The sequence below is a fragment of the Lethenteron reissneri genome, chromosome 17 (genome assembly GCF_015708825.2).
Source record: "Lethenteron reissneri isolate LAM-NWPU_2019-01 chromosome 17, ASM1570882v1, whole genome shotgun sequence".
Lineage (NCBI taxonomy): Eukaryota > Metazoa > Chordata > Hyperoartia > Petromyzontiformes > Petromyzontidae > Lethenteron > Lethenteron reissneri.
The window spans coordinates 9229264-9242390 of record NC_083795.1 but is presented as its reverse complement, the minus strand read 5'-3'; the positions used below and the strand labels follow the sequence as shown (position 1 = coordinate 9242390).

General features: G+C 38.9%; 2 protein-coding genes across 2 annotated transcripts in view; one reads left to right on the top strand and one right to left on the bottom strand.

The window, feature by feature from the left end:
• Nucleotides 1–12236, top strand: part of LOC133343450 (solute carrier family 2, facilitated glucose transporter member 9-like) — a 50388-nt gene extending 38152 nt beyond the window's left edge. Inside the window, 1 exon segment of the mRNA XM_061553074.1 lies at nucleotides 1122–12236. Coding sequence (XP_061409058.1) covers nucleotides 1122–1364 — 243 coding nt within the window. The 3' untranslated portion in view covers nucleotides 1365–12236.
• Nucleotides 3338–12598, bottom strand: DNASE1L3 (deoxyribonuclease 1 like 3). The gene is made up of 8 exons (XM_061553075.1): nucleotides 12302–12598; nucleotides 12117–12205; nucleotides 10473–10559; nucleotides 9803–9915; nucleotides 8869–8981; nucleotides 8352–8509; nucleotides 5901–5997; nucleotides 3338–4404 (listed from the first exon to the last, which is right to left on the bottom strand). Exons 1-8 carry the CDS (start codon nucleotides 12440–12442, stop codon nucleotides 4357–4359), a joined length of 846 nt encoding a protein of 281 aa, XP_061409059.1. The 5' UTR covers nucleotides 12443–12598; the 3' UTR covers nucleotides 3338–4356.
• Between the last annotated feature and the right edge of the window lie 529 nt (nucleotides 12599–13127).

The following is a 13127-nucleotide window of genomic DNA, read 5'->3' as shown; positions in this document are numbered from 1 at the left end:
TTCGCCACAGGACTTTAGTCCATCCATCGATAGCTCACCCCCTCTCAGATGGGGCGAGACAAGATTTTAGTCAACAAATATTGATTTGGTCCAGGTTCACTCTGTCAGCCTCACAGCGTAAATCCAGCCGGCATAAGAAACTCGGATAGCCGAAGGGCTACTAGCGTCGGGAGACCTGGATGGCCTAAAGGCTACTAGGGTAGGTTTTCGTGGGTGTGCTGTGAAGTTCACCAGTCGGGGCAGTGTACCCAGGTGTGGTGCTTGTAGCCACTGGTGAGGCCAAGTGTCCTTTAGTCAAGGAATACCAAGTTGCCTCAGGTGCAACTGCCTGGTTGATCCCTCCCTCAAGAAGCACCGTTCATACTCCCCACATTCATACTCCCCACATTCATACTCCCCACGTGTAGGATTAAAGATGCATCCACTCCACTTCTTTCTCCACAATGGCAGGTTTTTTTCCTTCACCAAATGTTCCTTTCAATGTTCTTTCCTATAATATTACTTGAAGAAATGGCATTGGATTTTAAAAAAATGCCTTGTCGATATGTGTGTGCAGGTTTGTGTACTTTGTACTCAGCAAACATGCAACGTTGGCCCAATGTTGGCCCAACATTCCATGTTCACCGCGTATGTACTTTGTTTGCAGTGGTTTTTCTGTGTATGCATGTATGTGTGTGTTGTGTAATAGTAATGGTTATATACATGCCTTTGTTAATCTACTGCTGAATGGTGGTTGTCTTATGCTGTGTCAGTCTTGGGGGTTGTTGGACCATACCTCACCACGCTGGTCAGTGCGGTTTGGTGGAAGTGCAGTGCAGGACCAGTTAAAATATCACTCACCACCGATGTTAGATGTCACCTGGAACTGAACACAGGCCTCATAAGTGCCAGTGTGTTAACCATTGCACCACGAATTATCACGTGTGTTAAATAATATAATGTTTGATAGATCATCATCAGTCCACCGTTGAAGGCCTTTCCGTGCCAGTGAATTTCGCGGGAGTTGTTTGACCATATTTCACCATGCTGGTCAATGTGGGTTCGTGTTATATACGATATTGTAAATATGCTTTGTGTTGAAGAAACGTCTTGATTTTGTCCGTCTCATTTTCCCAAACTAGAAAGCTCTGGATGCATACAGCTTCCTGGTGTTTGCAGCAGTATGTTTGGGAGCTGCGATATTTCTCTACTTCGTGCTGCCGGAAACCAAAAAGAGGACATTTATGGAGATCAGCCGCTCATTTGACAAGTTGAACAAAGTACCTTTGGCAAGCATACTAGCTTTGGAGAAAAGAGAGAGTGTTAATGTTGTCTCTGCAGAATTCAAAACCATTCAGTCCCAGAATCTAGGAACCCATTTGTAATATATATATCAGCTACGGTCATTCTAACGCTGGATGAAGGCCTCCCCAAGCCGCCGCCACCTCTCACGATTCTGTGATGTAATTATGTACCCAGCACCTGCATGGAAATAGATTTAATTGCTCCGCCTAAAAAAAATAATGTGTATACTTATCCTTCTCCTTGTTTGTTCTTCAAGCTGTTGTAAAGATAACAGGAATGGAAGAAATGCTTTCCATACACAGCACAAACGAGTGCTACTTCTGTTAAAAGACACTTTTCTGGAAGCTTTTAGAAAGACACCATAACATTTCAAAATAAGTTGAATTTTTTGTGGAAATTATTTGAAAAGTAATTAAGCCGTTATTTGTATTTTGCATAAAAATGTGTGGCTTGCGTGTGGAAATTAGATGAGACAGGCTTCTGATTTATACATTGCATATGTTTAAACGTGCTAAGTTTAATTTTGCCCATTCCAGTTTTGAATGCATTTGGCCCACATTTTCTGCACGTAATTAAGGCCCTTTATTTTGGCTGCATATGCTTGAATGAGGGTTGCACTTAACCTATAGTGGTTCTGAATTGCGCACACGTTGATGCAAAGTGTATTATATGTGGAGCTTGATACATCACTGACATCAAGAGCACATTAAGCTCTCAAATCATTGTTTACCATGGGGTACTTAACATGGGTTTTTCTTTCCTAATACAAGATAATCGTAATTGCCTCATAAACAACAGAAAAGGGTGATTAATGCTTCAACGGAAAGACAAGCTCTCTTCCCCAGGAGTGTTTACACACTTTCTTTTTCAGGTTTATATTATTCAGGAGGCTAGTTAAAAATACTTAATTACATCTGAACGAGATTGTTTTTTTATAAACTCTGTCCATTGTTTGGTAGAGAAGATAAAGTGCACTATAATTGTATATTCATCAGATTTGTTTAATGTTTTGTTCTGTATTGGTATACACATAATTAATAATTTTGTAATGTTTTGTTTAAAAAAAAAACATATTGATGTTGGATCAACAATATACAGCTATATTTGTAGTGCCGCTTACAAAATTCTGTACATTATGTGGCCTTATCGTAATTTGTTGCTGCTCATACCATAGCTCAATACCACCTTAGATGCTATATTTAGAAGCCAAATTGTATTGAGATACATGTATTGAGATACAATTTGTCCATCGCCACTAGGTGGCTCTCTTGTTAGCCAAGTGAACATTGTTGTCTTAAGTTTCGATTCAAAGCTTTCGTGACTGCAGGGATTCATCTTCTTGGTTCTTTCGTGACTTTACCGAAAGAACCAAGAAGATGTATTCAGTTTGTTTTCCTTAGCCACATCAAATCATTTCTTTAGATTTCTGTAAGGAGATGATGTCTTCATGTTGAGCTGTGAACTCATAGGGTTTTTTAAGGTACATTTTTTAAAACTGTATTCCAATTATGCTATCGGCATCATGCCATGTGAAGCTGAATCCATTCGAAAATCTCACCGATTAGTGAGTCTTATGTTGTTGCAATATGGTCTGCAGAGATATTTCATGAGAAAAAAATATTTCTAATTACCTTTTTTTATCTTATACACAGGAGGGAGTGCACTTTTTCACATGCTGTCCTATGATATTCAAACCGATGTGTTTACTGTTCATAGTGGGAATTTAGCTAAATTTAAGTGCCACATTTTAAGTGGTGTTTTTGTGTGTGTGGTCATTAGTGACCAGGCTAACAACCGTCAACTCGCTACACTTGAGAACCCGGTTTAATCACAGGTAGCTGAAACCCCGATCTGAAATACAGGATCTCAGTGGTGCCACCCAGCTCCCTTCCTTGTTAGAGCTTTATAAAAAGATTAATTAAATTTGATGTGCATAGGGAACATTTTTGAGAGTAAATGCACATGACACTGCTGACCTATGATATTCACACAATGTATAGGATGTCGTGTATATGTTTGTCAAAAAGCGAAATGAAAAATTATAAAAACGACAAAAGTTTTATAGATTTTTATTTTTTATTTTCGGCCGACATGTTTTAATCGTTTCAATTCTGAGCAGTTGTCACAAATGCATATTTGAGTAACTTTACAAAAAGATCAACAGTGGATGTTTTTGTGATATATAAATGAATAATGTGATCCCACTTTAAGGAGAAAAAATCCCGGACATGATTGGGATATGAATGAGATTGAGATCATAAAAATTATGTTGTCTGCCTGTAACTTTCCCATTGCTGGGAAAATATCCCCCCCCGCCATTTTTTTGGCTTGGTTGTTCTTGTCCAGAGCAGCTTGATAAAGCTATCTAGGTATAAATCCATGCAACAGCCGACTGGTAGTGTCCCATTGCTCTTCTTATCAACGCATGGTCACGTGTGTGATAGCATCAATTGATTTTCGGCATCACAGATGCACGGAGAATTTTGGACAAACGGTTAACCCACTCGAGATCGATTTCACGCTAAGTTATACTCTATTTGGGACGCTCGACAAGGAAAAATAATTATCCTTTTTTAATGTTAGGATAAACTGTAGTAGCACATGACCATTTGCAACAGACATGGGAAATCTTGGCATAAATATGGCAACATTGTGAAGATTCAAGTGTGCAGCACTCAATCATGTCTGAAGCAAAGAAAGTAAAATGCTGATAAACTGACCGTAACCCATTAAACAAAGACTAGTGCATCTGCAAGCAGATTCTTGTTTGTAGCAATGTGATTGCCATGCAACCTTTATAGGCGGCATTTCCCGCGATGGAAATGCACTCCATGGTTTCCTTGGGTTTGTGGACGTTTACGTGCTTTAAAATGGCTCCTAAACCACCACCAATTTCGGTGTTACTGTCTTTTGTATCAAGCTGCTCTGAAAAGGTCATTTATTCAGTGGTAGGGTAGCTTACTTTAAGCGTGTGACATTCTAAAAGTAGCCATTGAAGTTGTCCTGTGGTGATGTTTTATGATGTGAATATCGTTTTTTTATTCTTTCACTCTGAATGTAAGCAACTCAATTTTACTTTATTTCCACTTCTATCGGAAAGTGGTCGCTGACTTCCAATGCCTGAAAGCAAAACAGTTTGTTACAGTTAATCACGAGAAGAGAGTAATGTGTTTCTGTTTGTGTGCGATAATGATTCAGTCGTGTTATGCAGTCATATGCCACGGTGTTTGGAATGTAATTAAGCGACCATGGTGCAGTTTAAAAATGTTGGCAGGCTTATGAGATGCTGGACCTTTCTCTGCACACCCGTCTGGATGATAATGGCTTCGCAAATAGATTTTCTCTCGGGTTCAGACCACTGCTCTATGTGGGCTAATTATTTACTGTGTGCAAACATGTGATTGCTGCTAATCTACCACCTGTCATGGATGGCTGCTGTACGGCAGTGGCATGAAGTCAATTGCACGTTAGATTGCGTGTATTTAAAAAAAAATCACGTTCTATTAACATATCCTTTCTATGAGTAGTTTATCAGATGTATCAGTGATCTCTTTACGTATGTCCTTTTTGGGAAAAAGGCAGAGATGTAACGATGAATGGGTCTGAGCAGTCTCAATTTGTCACTTAGCTTTACTTCAATGGGTGCAGTGCTTTGTTCTGCATCTTAGTGCAGCCACACGCATGCGTTTGTTTGCTCACCTTAGTTTTCCAACTTTGTTCAAATTTAATACACATTTATGTGAAGGGGAAATATCATCAATTTGACGCCATTTTGGTTATTCAAACATTTCCACGTTTAATATATTTACATCAGACAAGGTGCACATATCATTGTCAAGAGCTCCCAAGGTGACTTGCCTATCACTACTGAACTATACAAGCCCTTCGCCATGTATGCACTGATATGTCGATAAAAGGTGGTGCGTTTTGTGTGCTATCTGAGGTCATGCCTCTTGGTGCAAGGAGATGTGGAAATGAGTAACGCAATACAAATAAGCACTTTGTCACACAGATTGCTGATCAGTCAGGCTTGTAATGGTGAGACACGCCCATGATTTTTCACATCTTGTGCAACCTTTTTTCACTCTTTCAATAATTTGAATGGTTATATTCAACTTTCAACAAATGTCAGACTTGCAAAGTGATGTTTTGGTCACAGTTCGCAGTTCACAGCCCTGAGCCAGCGATGAAACAGTGGTGGAAGTTACACATTTTGTTGCGGTTGCACCCGAGTCAAGAGCCGCATGGCTCACAGGGTTAAACCTAATAAATGCAACTGAAAAAACTGAAAACATGCCTGCGGCGGGTAGGTGAGTCTATCCAGAGGACAACCATTGTTGATTTCCTCACAAAGTGGTACTTATTTGATCGACCTCAAGAGGTATGATGGGCTGAGTCAACCCCCAAACAGGGATATGAACTCGCAAATCGCGAGCCTTTCGCTCTACGGTTGAGCCACTTGGCCAGTTAAAAAAACTGCAAATAACTGAGTAGCACATTGCGGCGAGGAGAGTGCAGGGCATTGATATTCTTGTCTTCGGTCTCGTCATTGTGCAGATGTTTTGTGTAATATATATTTAGAAGTGGATGGCTTTTGTGATGCATCAGTATTTTACCTCTGTCTCAGAAAGTCCATACGCTGCTTGGAAGTTGAAGGGCTTAGCCGACCCGGGCACAACTGCTTTGTAGAGTGGTTCACCTTTAACCACGATTCTGCCCAGCGTACAAGTTTTAATTGAGTGCATTGGTTACGCTGAATTTCCCGATGGACATATAAAGCCGTAACACGTGTAATTCAATACACTTTGGCAGGATGAAAAGTGCAGCGTAAATGTTAGTATCGTTTAAAAGAAGCCACACAGTTTTTTTTTAAACATGTCATGGTGCTGTAAGTAATTTATAAATATGAAGGAAACTGAAGATGTGATTTATTTATGGTATTAAGTATGTTGTGAGCACGGTGATTGTGAAACACATTTAAATATGCTTTAATTCAAGCTAGTGAATGCTTTGATGTAGTGGTATATTTTTTTTTTCTACGTTTACCCCTTAGAGATATCATTTAAAGTCCAGTACATCTTAGTAGGGAGAATTTTGTTGGGTAAAGTGTGGGTACTCCCACAACTTCCTAGAGGTGTGGACAGCATGGAAGAGTAGGCCAATTACCCTCCAGAGGGGATCTCTACATCTCCCTCTAGTGGAGGTATTTTATTCCAGCAGTGGTGAGAGCAAGAAATTGTGGGGCTGCACCTCTACCTTGAAAAAATAGATATTTTTGCATCTTGGATAAAATAAATGTAAGATGTAATGTTTGCGGCTGACTACATTAATGTGCACAAGCAAGCTGCACGGTAATATAATATCTTGTGACCATATGATGAATGCCCAAAATACCCGATTAATATCGCATTCGTTCTCCACCCGTGCACACGGGGAACACGATATTCGCAGAGCGGAAAGTTTGCGTTCGTATATTATGCGCCATTGCCCCGTGATAGCACCAACGGCCATTTGTTCAATCTTGTGTTCAAGGTGGAGAACAAGAACCAACATGTAAAAGGTTTAAGTGTTCTTCCTTTAAGAGGGACATCATTCCCATTTTAATTAGACATCCAGTGTGACATCTGCCTGAAACGCTACTTTGTGTACAAGAAATGTGAAAAAGTATTCCATGCTTTTATACGCATTTGTCTAAACAAGCATCACTTATTTTGTTCTATATTTAACAGTGTCTGTGTGTTTTATAGCATATTCTTTGGGTCTTTCGGTAAAGTCACGTAGAACAAAAAAATAACAAAAAACTACGACGTGTCGATCGCAACACAAGCAATCGTCATCAGGAGGAAAAAAGGAGGGAAAAAGCTGCTGAGAGAGGCTGTTTTAAAGGTTTGAAATGGGTGTAGCCCAGCGGTCATAAACGAAGTGGGCAGGGCTAGTGATGTTAAAGTGAGAAATTTGCATGTCAATGTACGATCGGAGGGCGACTTCCACGGCAAGGGTGCGTAGGTGGCTATTGTAATGTGAGAGATTAGCATGTTAATGTAGGCATCATCAGAAGGAAAAAAGGAGGGAGAAAGCTGCTGAGGCAGGCTGTTTTAAAGGTTTGAAATGGGTGTAGCCCAGGGGTCATCAACGAAGTGGGTGGGGCTAGCGACGTTAAAGTGAGAAACCTTTAAAACAGCCTGCCACAGCAGCTTCCCCCTATCCTTTTTTCCTCCCCGATGACGATTGCTTGTGTTGCGATCAAAACGTCGTAGTTTTTTGTTAATTTTTTTTGTTCTACTTGACTTTAACGAACGACCCAAATAATAGGAATTCCTGCAATCACGAAAGCATTGCCACAATTTCACATTTTAATGTTGATCTGCGTTATGAAAACCAGTGTTGTAGTAAAACCAGAGTATATTTCGTAATATACAGCGTTTTAAATTAGTAAAATCAAGTTTGGTCACCAGTTTCTAAAACACAAAAACCGTGTATCAAAAGTCGTTTTACAACCACTCACTTTTACAACATGAAGACCGTATGCTAAATGCATTTTGAAATATTGACAATTCATGTGTTTGTTTTAAACCACACAGACTAATAAATATCTTTTTTTACTTTGAGCAAACTCAAATTTTGTCTCTACCAAACTATTTTTTTCTAACAATGTAGCAGCAATAGTTTTTGGATTTGGAAGCAACATATTTGTAACGACATCTCCAAATGTTGTTTGGGGAGGGTTGACCATTTCAAGGGCAGAGGTTGGGAAGTGGGGTAGGAGGAGGGGTCTTACAATGGAGAGTAAAAACAGGAATGTCTTAAACCTGGAATTAAACAAATGTCCTGTAATTGCATAAACAAAAACTAAATATGTAGTGATTGTTTTGTGTGAGCGCCTGCATATTGCCATTTGCAGTGCATTTGAGTGTATTTTTGCACGTTCTGCCCATGAAATGAAATGTTTAATGAAAGATAAAAAATATGGATTAAATCCTCATTTTGCAGTGTGGGTTCGATTGCCATGGATTGTGACAAGTAAGTAATCTGGCACACCATGTACCGTGGTGCTTGTAATTGCTCACCTGTCATACGCGCATCTGGTGTTCGCGTTGACTGTGGTGTCTATTTCGTCACCAATCAGCCAGTGGAAGCCTTCCTCCATCCTAATTCGAATTTGACTCCACTTCTTCCGTGTCACATACGTGCAGCCAGCATTAAAATCTCCCAGAAATATCATGTTCTGTGGAAAAACAATTGCACAAGTTACTGGCCGTAAATTTGTATTTTGTTTGACATAAGCAAGTTAATGCATTTTGTTAAATTTAATGATGGGTAGTGGGCATATTTCGTCGAGTGTAGTAGCTTTTTGTAACCGCTGTAGCAACAGTGCTCACAACTGCTGGCCCATAATTTCTCGTCGCGTGCTTTGACACCATTGAACGGGGACGTTGCCAAGCTGCCAGCACCATTATTGGTGTTGGCCTGCCTCCAAAAGGCACATGTATTGACCGTGACGGCATTTTAGGGGTCCTGGACATACACTGCACTCGCTTGACCCGAATCTGTCTTCCACAAATTATAAAGTATAATTTTCTTTACCTCTGTTTTCCAGCGGTTCTTAACATCCATGTAAACATCGTAAAGTTCATCCAATTCCTTTACGGAGGCCTCAGGGGTCGTGTGTTGTGGGATCAATATGAACTCTTTAATATCTGCATGGTACAAAGAAACACAATGGCCAAAGGAAGTAGACTTTGCTGAGGAAGGAAAAAAAATCTAAAATATTTCAGTTATTTTAAAAATATTATTTAGGAAGTTTACGGAACAATTAAACCCTCACTGCAAACAGGTGATGAAGAAAATAGTAGGCCTGTCGTTTGGTGGGATGAAATTTGCAATCCTTAAATTTATACCCAAATGTCTAAATATTAGGCACGTAACCATTTATTGATGAAAATCAATGATACATGCATTGAATCGTGCATCATGAGACAATTGATAATTTCTATGAACAATTTACGCAAATTATGTGGTGATATTGCATTGCCAGTGGTGCACGAGTAACAAAAACAAAACTCAACATGTTCGTCAATAACACACTACATCAAGTGCTATAGCACGTGCAATGACGAAGGGCCATTGCCTGAAACGTCGCCTCATTTTTCCTTTTAAGGACACTTATTGAAGAATGTAATTTTTATTACATTATATACACATCTTCCTCACAGCTGTTTTATATTCAACGTATACCGTGCCTCATATGCAGTACATCTCAAATGATGTTCTCGTGTTACATTTGAGCTTATGGAGCAAATGTCCGTATAAACAATAAACAACGCACATAAAATGGTAAAATTATTTTGAAAAGACGTGATAATTTAATTGTAACCTCGGTTCATCAAATTGTTGTGGGCGGTCGGTGTGGGGTGGAGGTGGGAGGGCGGTGAGGGTGTAAGGGGGTGAGGTGATCGGTGAATCGTCGCATGGCCTCAATAGAACAGAAAAGCTTTTTTTGTGAATCTTTAATACGAACCTGTCGTGGGTGAGCTGAATTTGACAACAAATGGCTCTCTGGAAAAGGCATCCACATCTCCGACCTGCTCATCCATATACTGGTATCTGTCCAACACACTCACCATGGTGTGTCTAAAAAAAGAAAAAGGCACAATTACCTTACAACGAACAATGTTTATCATGCATATTATTCCTTCCAATAGACATGTTGTCACGCATATTTAGGCAGAAATTTAAATTCATATTTAATGCCAACATTGAAGACAGTCTTAATTTTCACCCATGTTGGCATAATATAATTCATTTTATTATTTTGGCAATAGAAAAACACATTTTGCCAATGGTTTTCTATTCTTTGTTCTTTTATCTCATTCGCACTTGAAAAGCAATGTGCTCTCAGTAAATAAAGCAATTGTCCTCATGTCATTGCATTGGCTGAAATGACACCGCATGCAATTGTGCACATACCAAATTAGCACGTGCATAGAATTACATTTTTCTTCCGTGCAATTTCTTGTCAAACTAAAAATGTTGGAGAAAATGATTTACCTATCTGGAGGGCTTCATATTATCATTACTACTTAAAATGCAAATGTGTTCTATATTTGTCATGAACGAAATATGCACCAGCCATTTTCCGTCCATAAATTTGTGGAAAGATGTCTGTGCACCAAGCGCAAGGAGGGTACCTGTAGATAAAGGCGTACTGCTCCTTGTAGGACTTTCTTCCCAAGCGATCGCTGATGATGTAGGTGTAAGGCTTTCGTCTATCTCCTCTGGGGAGTATAGGAAATAACAAGCGTTGCAAAACAGCAACACAAATCGGTCGAAATATAAAAAAAGGTTGGTACACTAGTTTTTTTTTATTAGTGTACCAGATTTCCTTTATTCCATATGGTTTGGTGAATGCAGTATTTAATGACTTCAACGGAATTTGAAAAGACAAGATAGGTGAATATGAATAGTATGGGTGTGATGGGTTAGTGGAGATTTCAGTTTGCGGATGCCCATTATAGTTGTATACTATGCAATATTTTAAACGATCCATTTCTGTAAGTTATTAATTAAACTGTAAAACATGATTTATACTTGTTTCACGAATTTTTTGTATGTTCCTGCATTATCCTAATATTAAGAAAACACACCAATTGCGAAGTTGTAATCATACCAGTGCTTTAAATTCTCAAATTTGTAAAGACTATGAAGAAATGTGCAAGATTGTCCTGTGCAGAAAATATAGTTGGTATTATGATGGAAGAACAACACGAAGACATCTAAGAAGTAAAATCAAATTAACCGAAGATGAAGTAAAAAAAAACATTTACACCTGCTACCACACACCTCTTCGTAAGCTTCACATTTTATTGTGCAAAATATTAAAGGTTATGAAAAGCATTACTTGGGCTAAATGCCATTGAATTCTGAGGCATACATTATCACTGATATTTCCATGCATAAAGAAATTGTAGGCAATCTGGATGGAAAATATATTACTTTGCACCGACGTTATTAAGACATACATGCAACGTTTTAAAAGCACGCAAGTGGGTTTCAGAAACAGTGGAAATGTGTTAAAAACACGCCTTTTGTGCCATTTTGAATGTACAAATAACAACGCGTTTTTTTTCCAAATGACAGTTCTAGATGGAAACAATGCTATTCATTTTAATAACCATCTAATTGTGGCCACAAGGGTTATACAAATAATGTAGGACAATGTTATTTTAAATCACATATACACTGCAAAATGTACAGTAATTTGTTTTCGTTCAAATGTGTATGATATACAATGGCCAAAAGTGCAAATAAGAAAAATACTCGGTGATGAGATTTGTGCTTTGCTGCAACCACAGCTAACATTGAAATGCAGTACGCAGTAGAGGTTTGCTGTCAATACCTGCTCGGGAACCTGCTTGTATGTGAATAATATTACGCAGTTCTTCTCACATGGGTGGGTGCGTTCTTTATTCAAAGTAAGTACTAGTTTCTGAAAAATATATTACTTGGTCCTTTCGTAGCAAGGTAACTTGGCAAAGTAATACATTTCTATTGAGATTTAAGAACAATGTAGCTAAATAGTGTATGTATCACCTCACATGACATTTGTAAGAAATGCATTTTTGCAATGGATTTTTTAAAGCATTTTGCAGTATCGCACTGATGTGGTTTGAGCAGCACTGCGTGCTGCAACCAACAAACGCATCGGAGAGCTCGTAACATTTTGATTGAGAAAGATAATTTTAACCTTGAATTGTTACATTAAATAATTAATATATAAAGCACATATCGCTAATTCAATTAGTACAGTCACAAATAGTGTCTCTTAAACGTACCTGTTAAGTTCATTTACCAGCGACACTAATGATGATCCGGTGGAATCTTTCACTTCCATCACGAGCATGATGTCACATCGAGAAGTAATCTGAGTGCAATAAAGACACATGTTAAGCATTGACACGTGTGTGTTTGTATTGCTGCAATGTGTACGACTGCTTTAATACAGTCCTGCACTGCACACCTTGGCAATGATAGCCATGACATGTCCTTTAGCAGCCTTCGTTTCTCCAAACGATTGTACGTTGAAAGAACATATTTTTAGTGCATTAACTGCACAGGAACAAACTGCTAGCAGGAGCAGCAGGCTCAACAGAGACCGCATTTTTTCGATTGAAATCTGTCAATATGCACAGAATTTATAAATGTATCCCAGAGGGAAGTGTGCATGTGTAGACTCTCAAGCTCATCTGTTGCTTTAAACTGGTTTGGAAAAGTTTAAGTAGGGAATCGACACCCAGTGGTCGTATACCTCTTTGAATTTTGTGCTTTTTATACACTGGGTAAAGAGATCTATGGGATTAACATTCTTAACCTCTGAGCTTTTGTTCTCAACCTTTACATACCATAGATAACATCCCTCAACGTTGTTTACAATGTGTCGGTTTTTGAAAATGTTTTTCTCGAACAACGGCCAGTTGAAAATATTGGTGCGCTTTTCAGTTCTGTTATCTGCCAAAAAGATGAAGAAAAATGAAGTTCAAACAAGAAATGAATTTTCAAAATGCAATCTTCCGGTGCTAATTACATAGCTGATATATTTTACAAAATATGCTGTGTAGCTAATACATAATCGTTTACCTCATGACTATGCATACATCGGGTTGTACCTCATGTTATTCAATATGAAGTCCGACGTTTGGCACCAAGTGGCGACAGCTTCTTCAAGAATTCAGTCAAATCAGGAATTCAGATCCTGAAAAAGTTCCCAGCACATGGATTGAAACGTCGGACACGATGCCAAACAACACGCTGTACAACCCAAACACACATCGGAGAGCTCGACAGAA

Bases quoted from the DNA above. Each gene is read 5' to 3' on its own strand.
- DNASE1L3 (XM_061553075.1), bottom strand. From the start codon at position 12,442: ATGCGGTCTCTGTTGAGCCTGCTGCTCCTGCTAGCAGTTTGTTCCTGT. The intron at 12,206-12,301 runs GTGTGCAGTGCA...TATTGCACTCAG, and splicing joins TCATGGCTATCATTGCCAAG to ATTACTTCTCGATGTGACAT. The intron at 9,916-10,472 runs GTACCCTCCTTG...TTCTTTTTTTAG, and splicing joins CAGTACGCCTTTATCTACAG to ACACACCATGGTGAGTGTGT.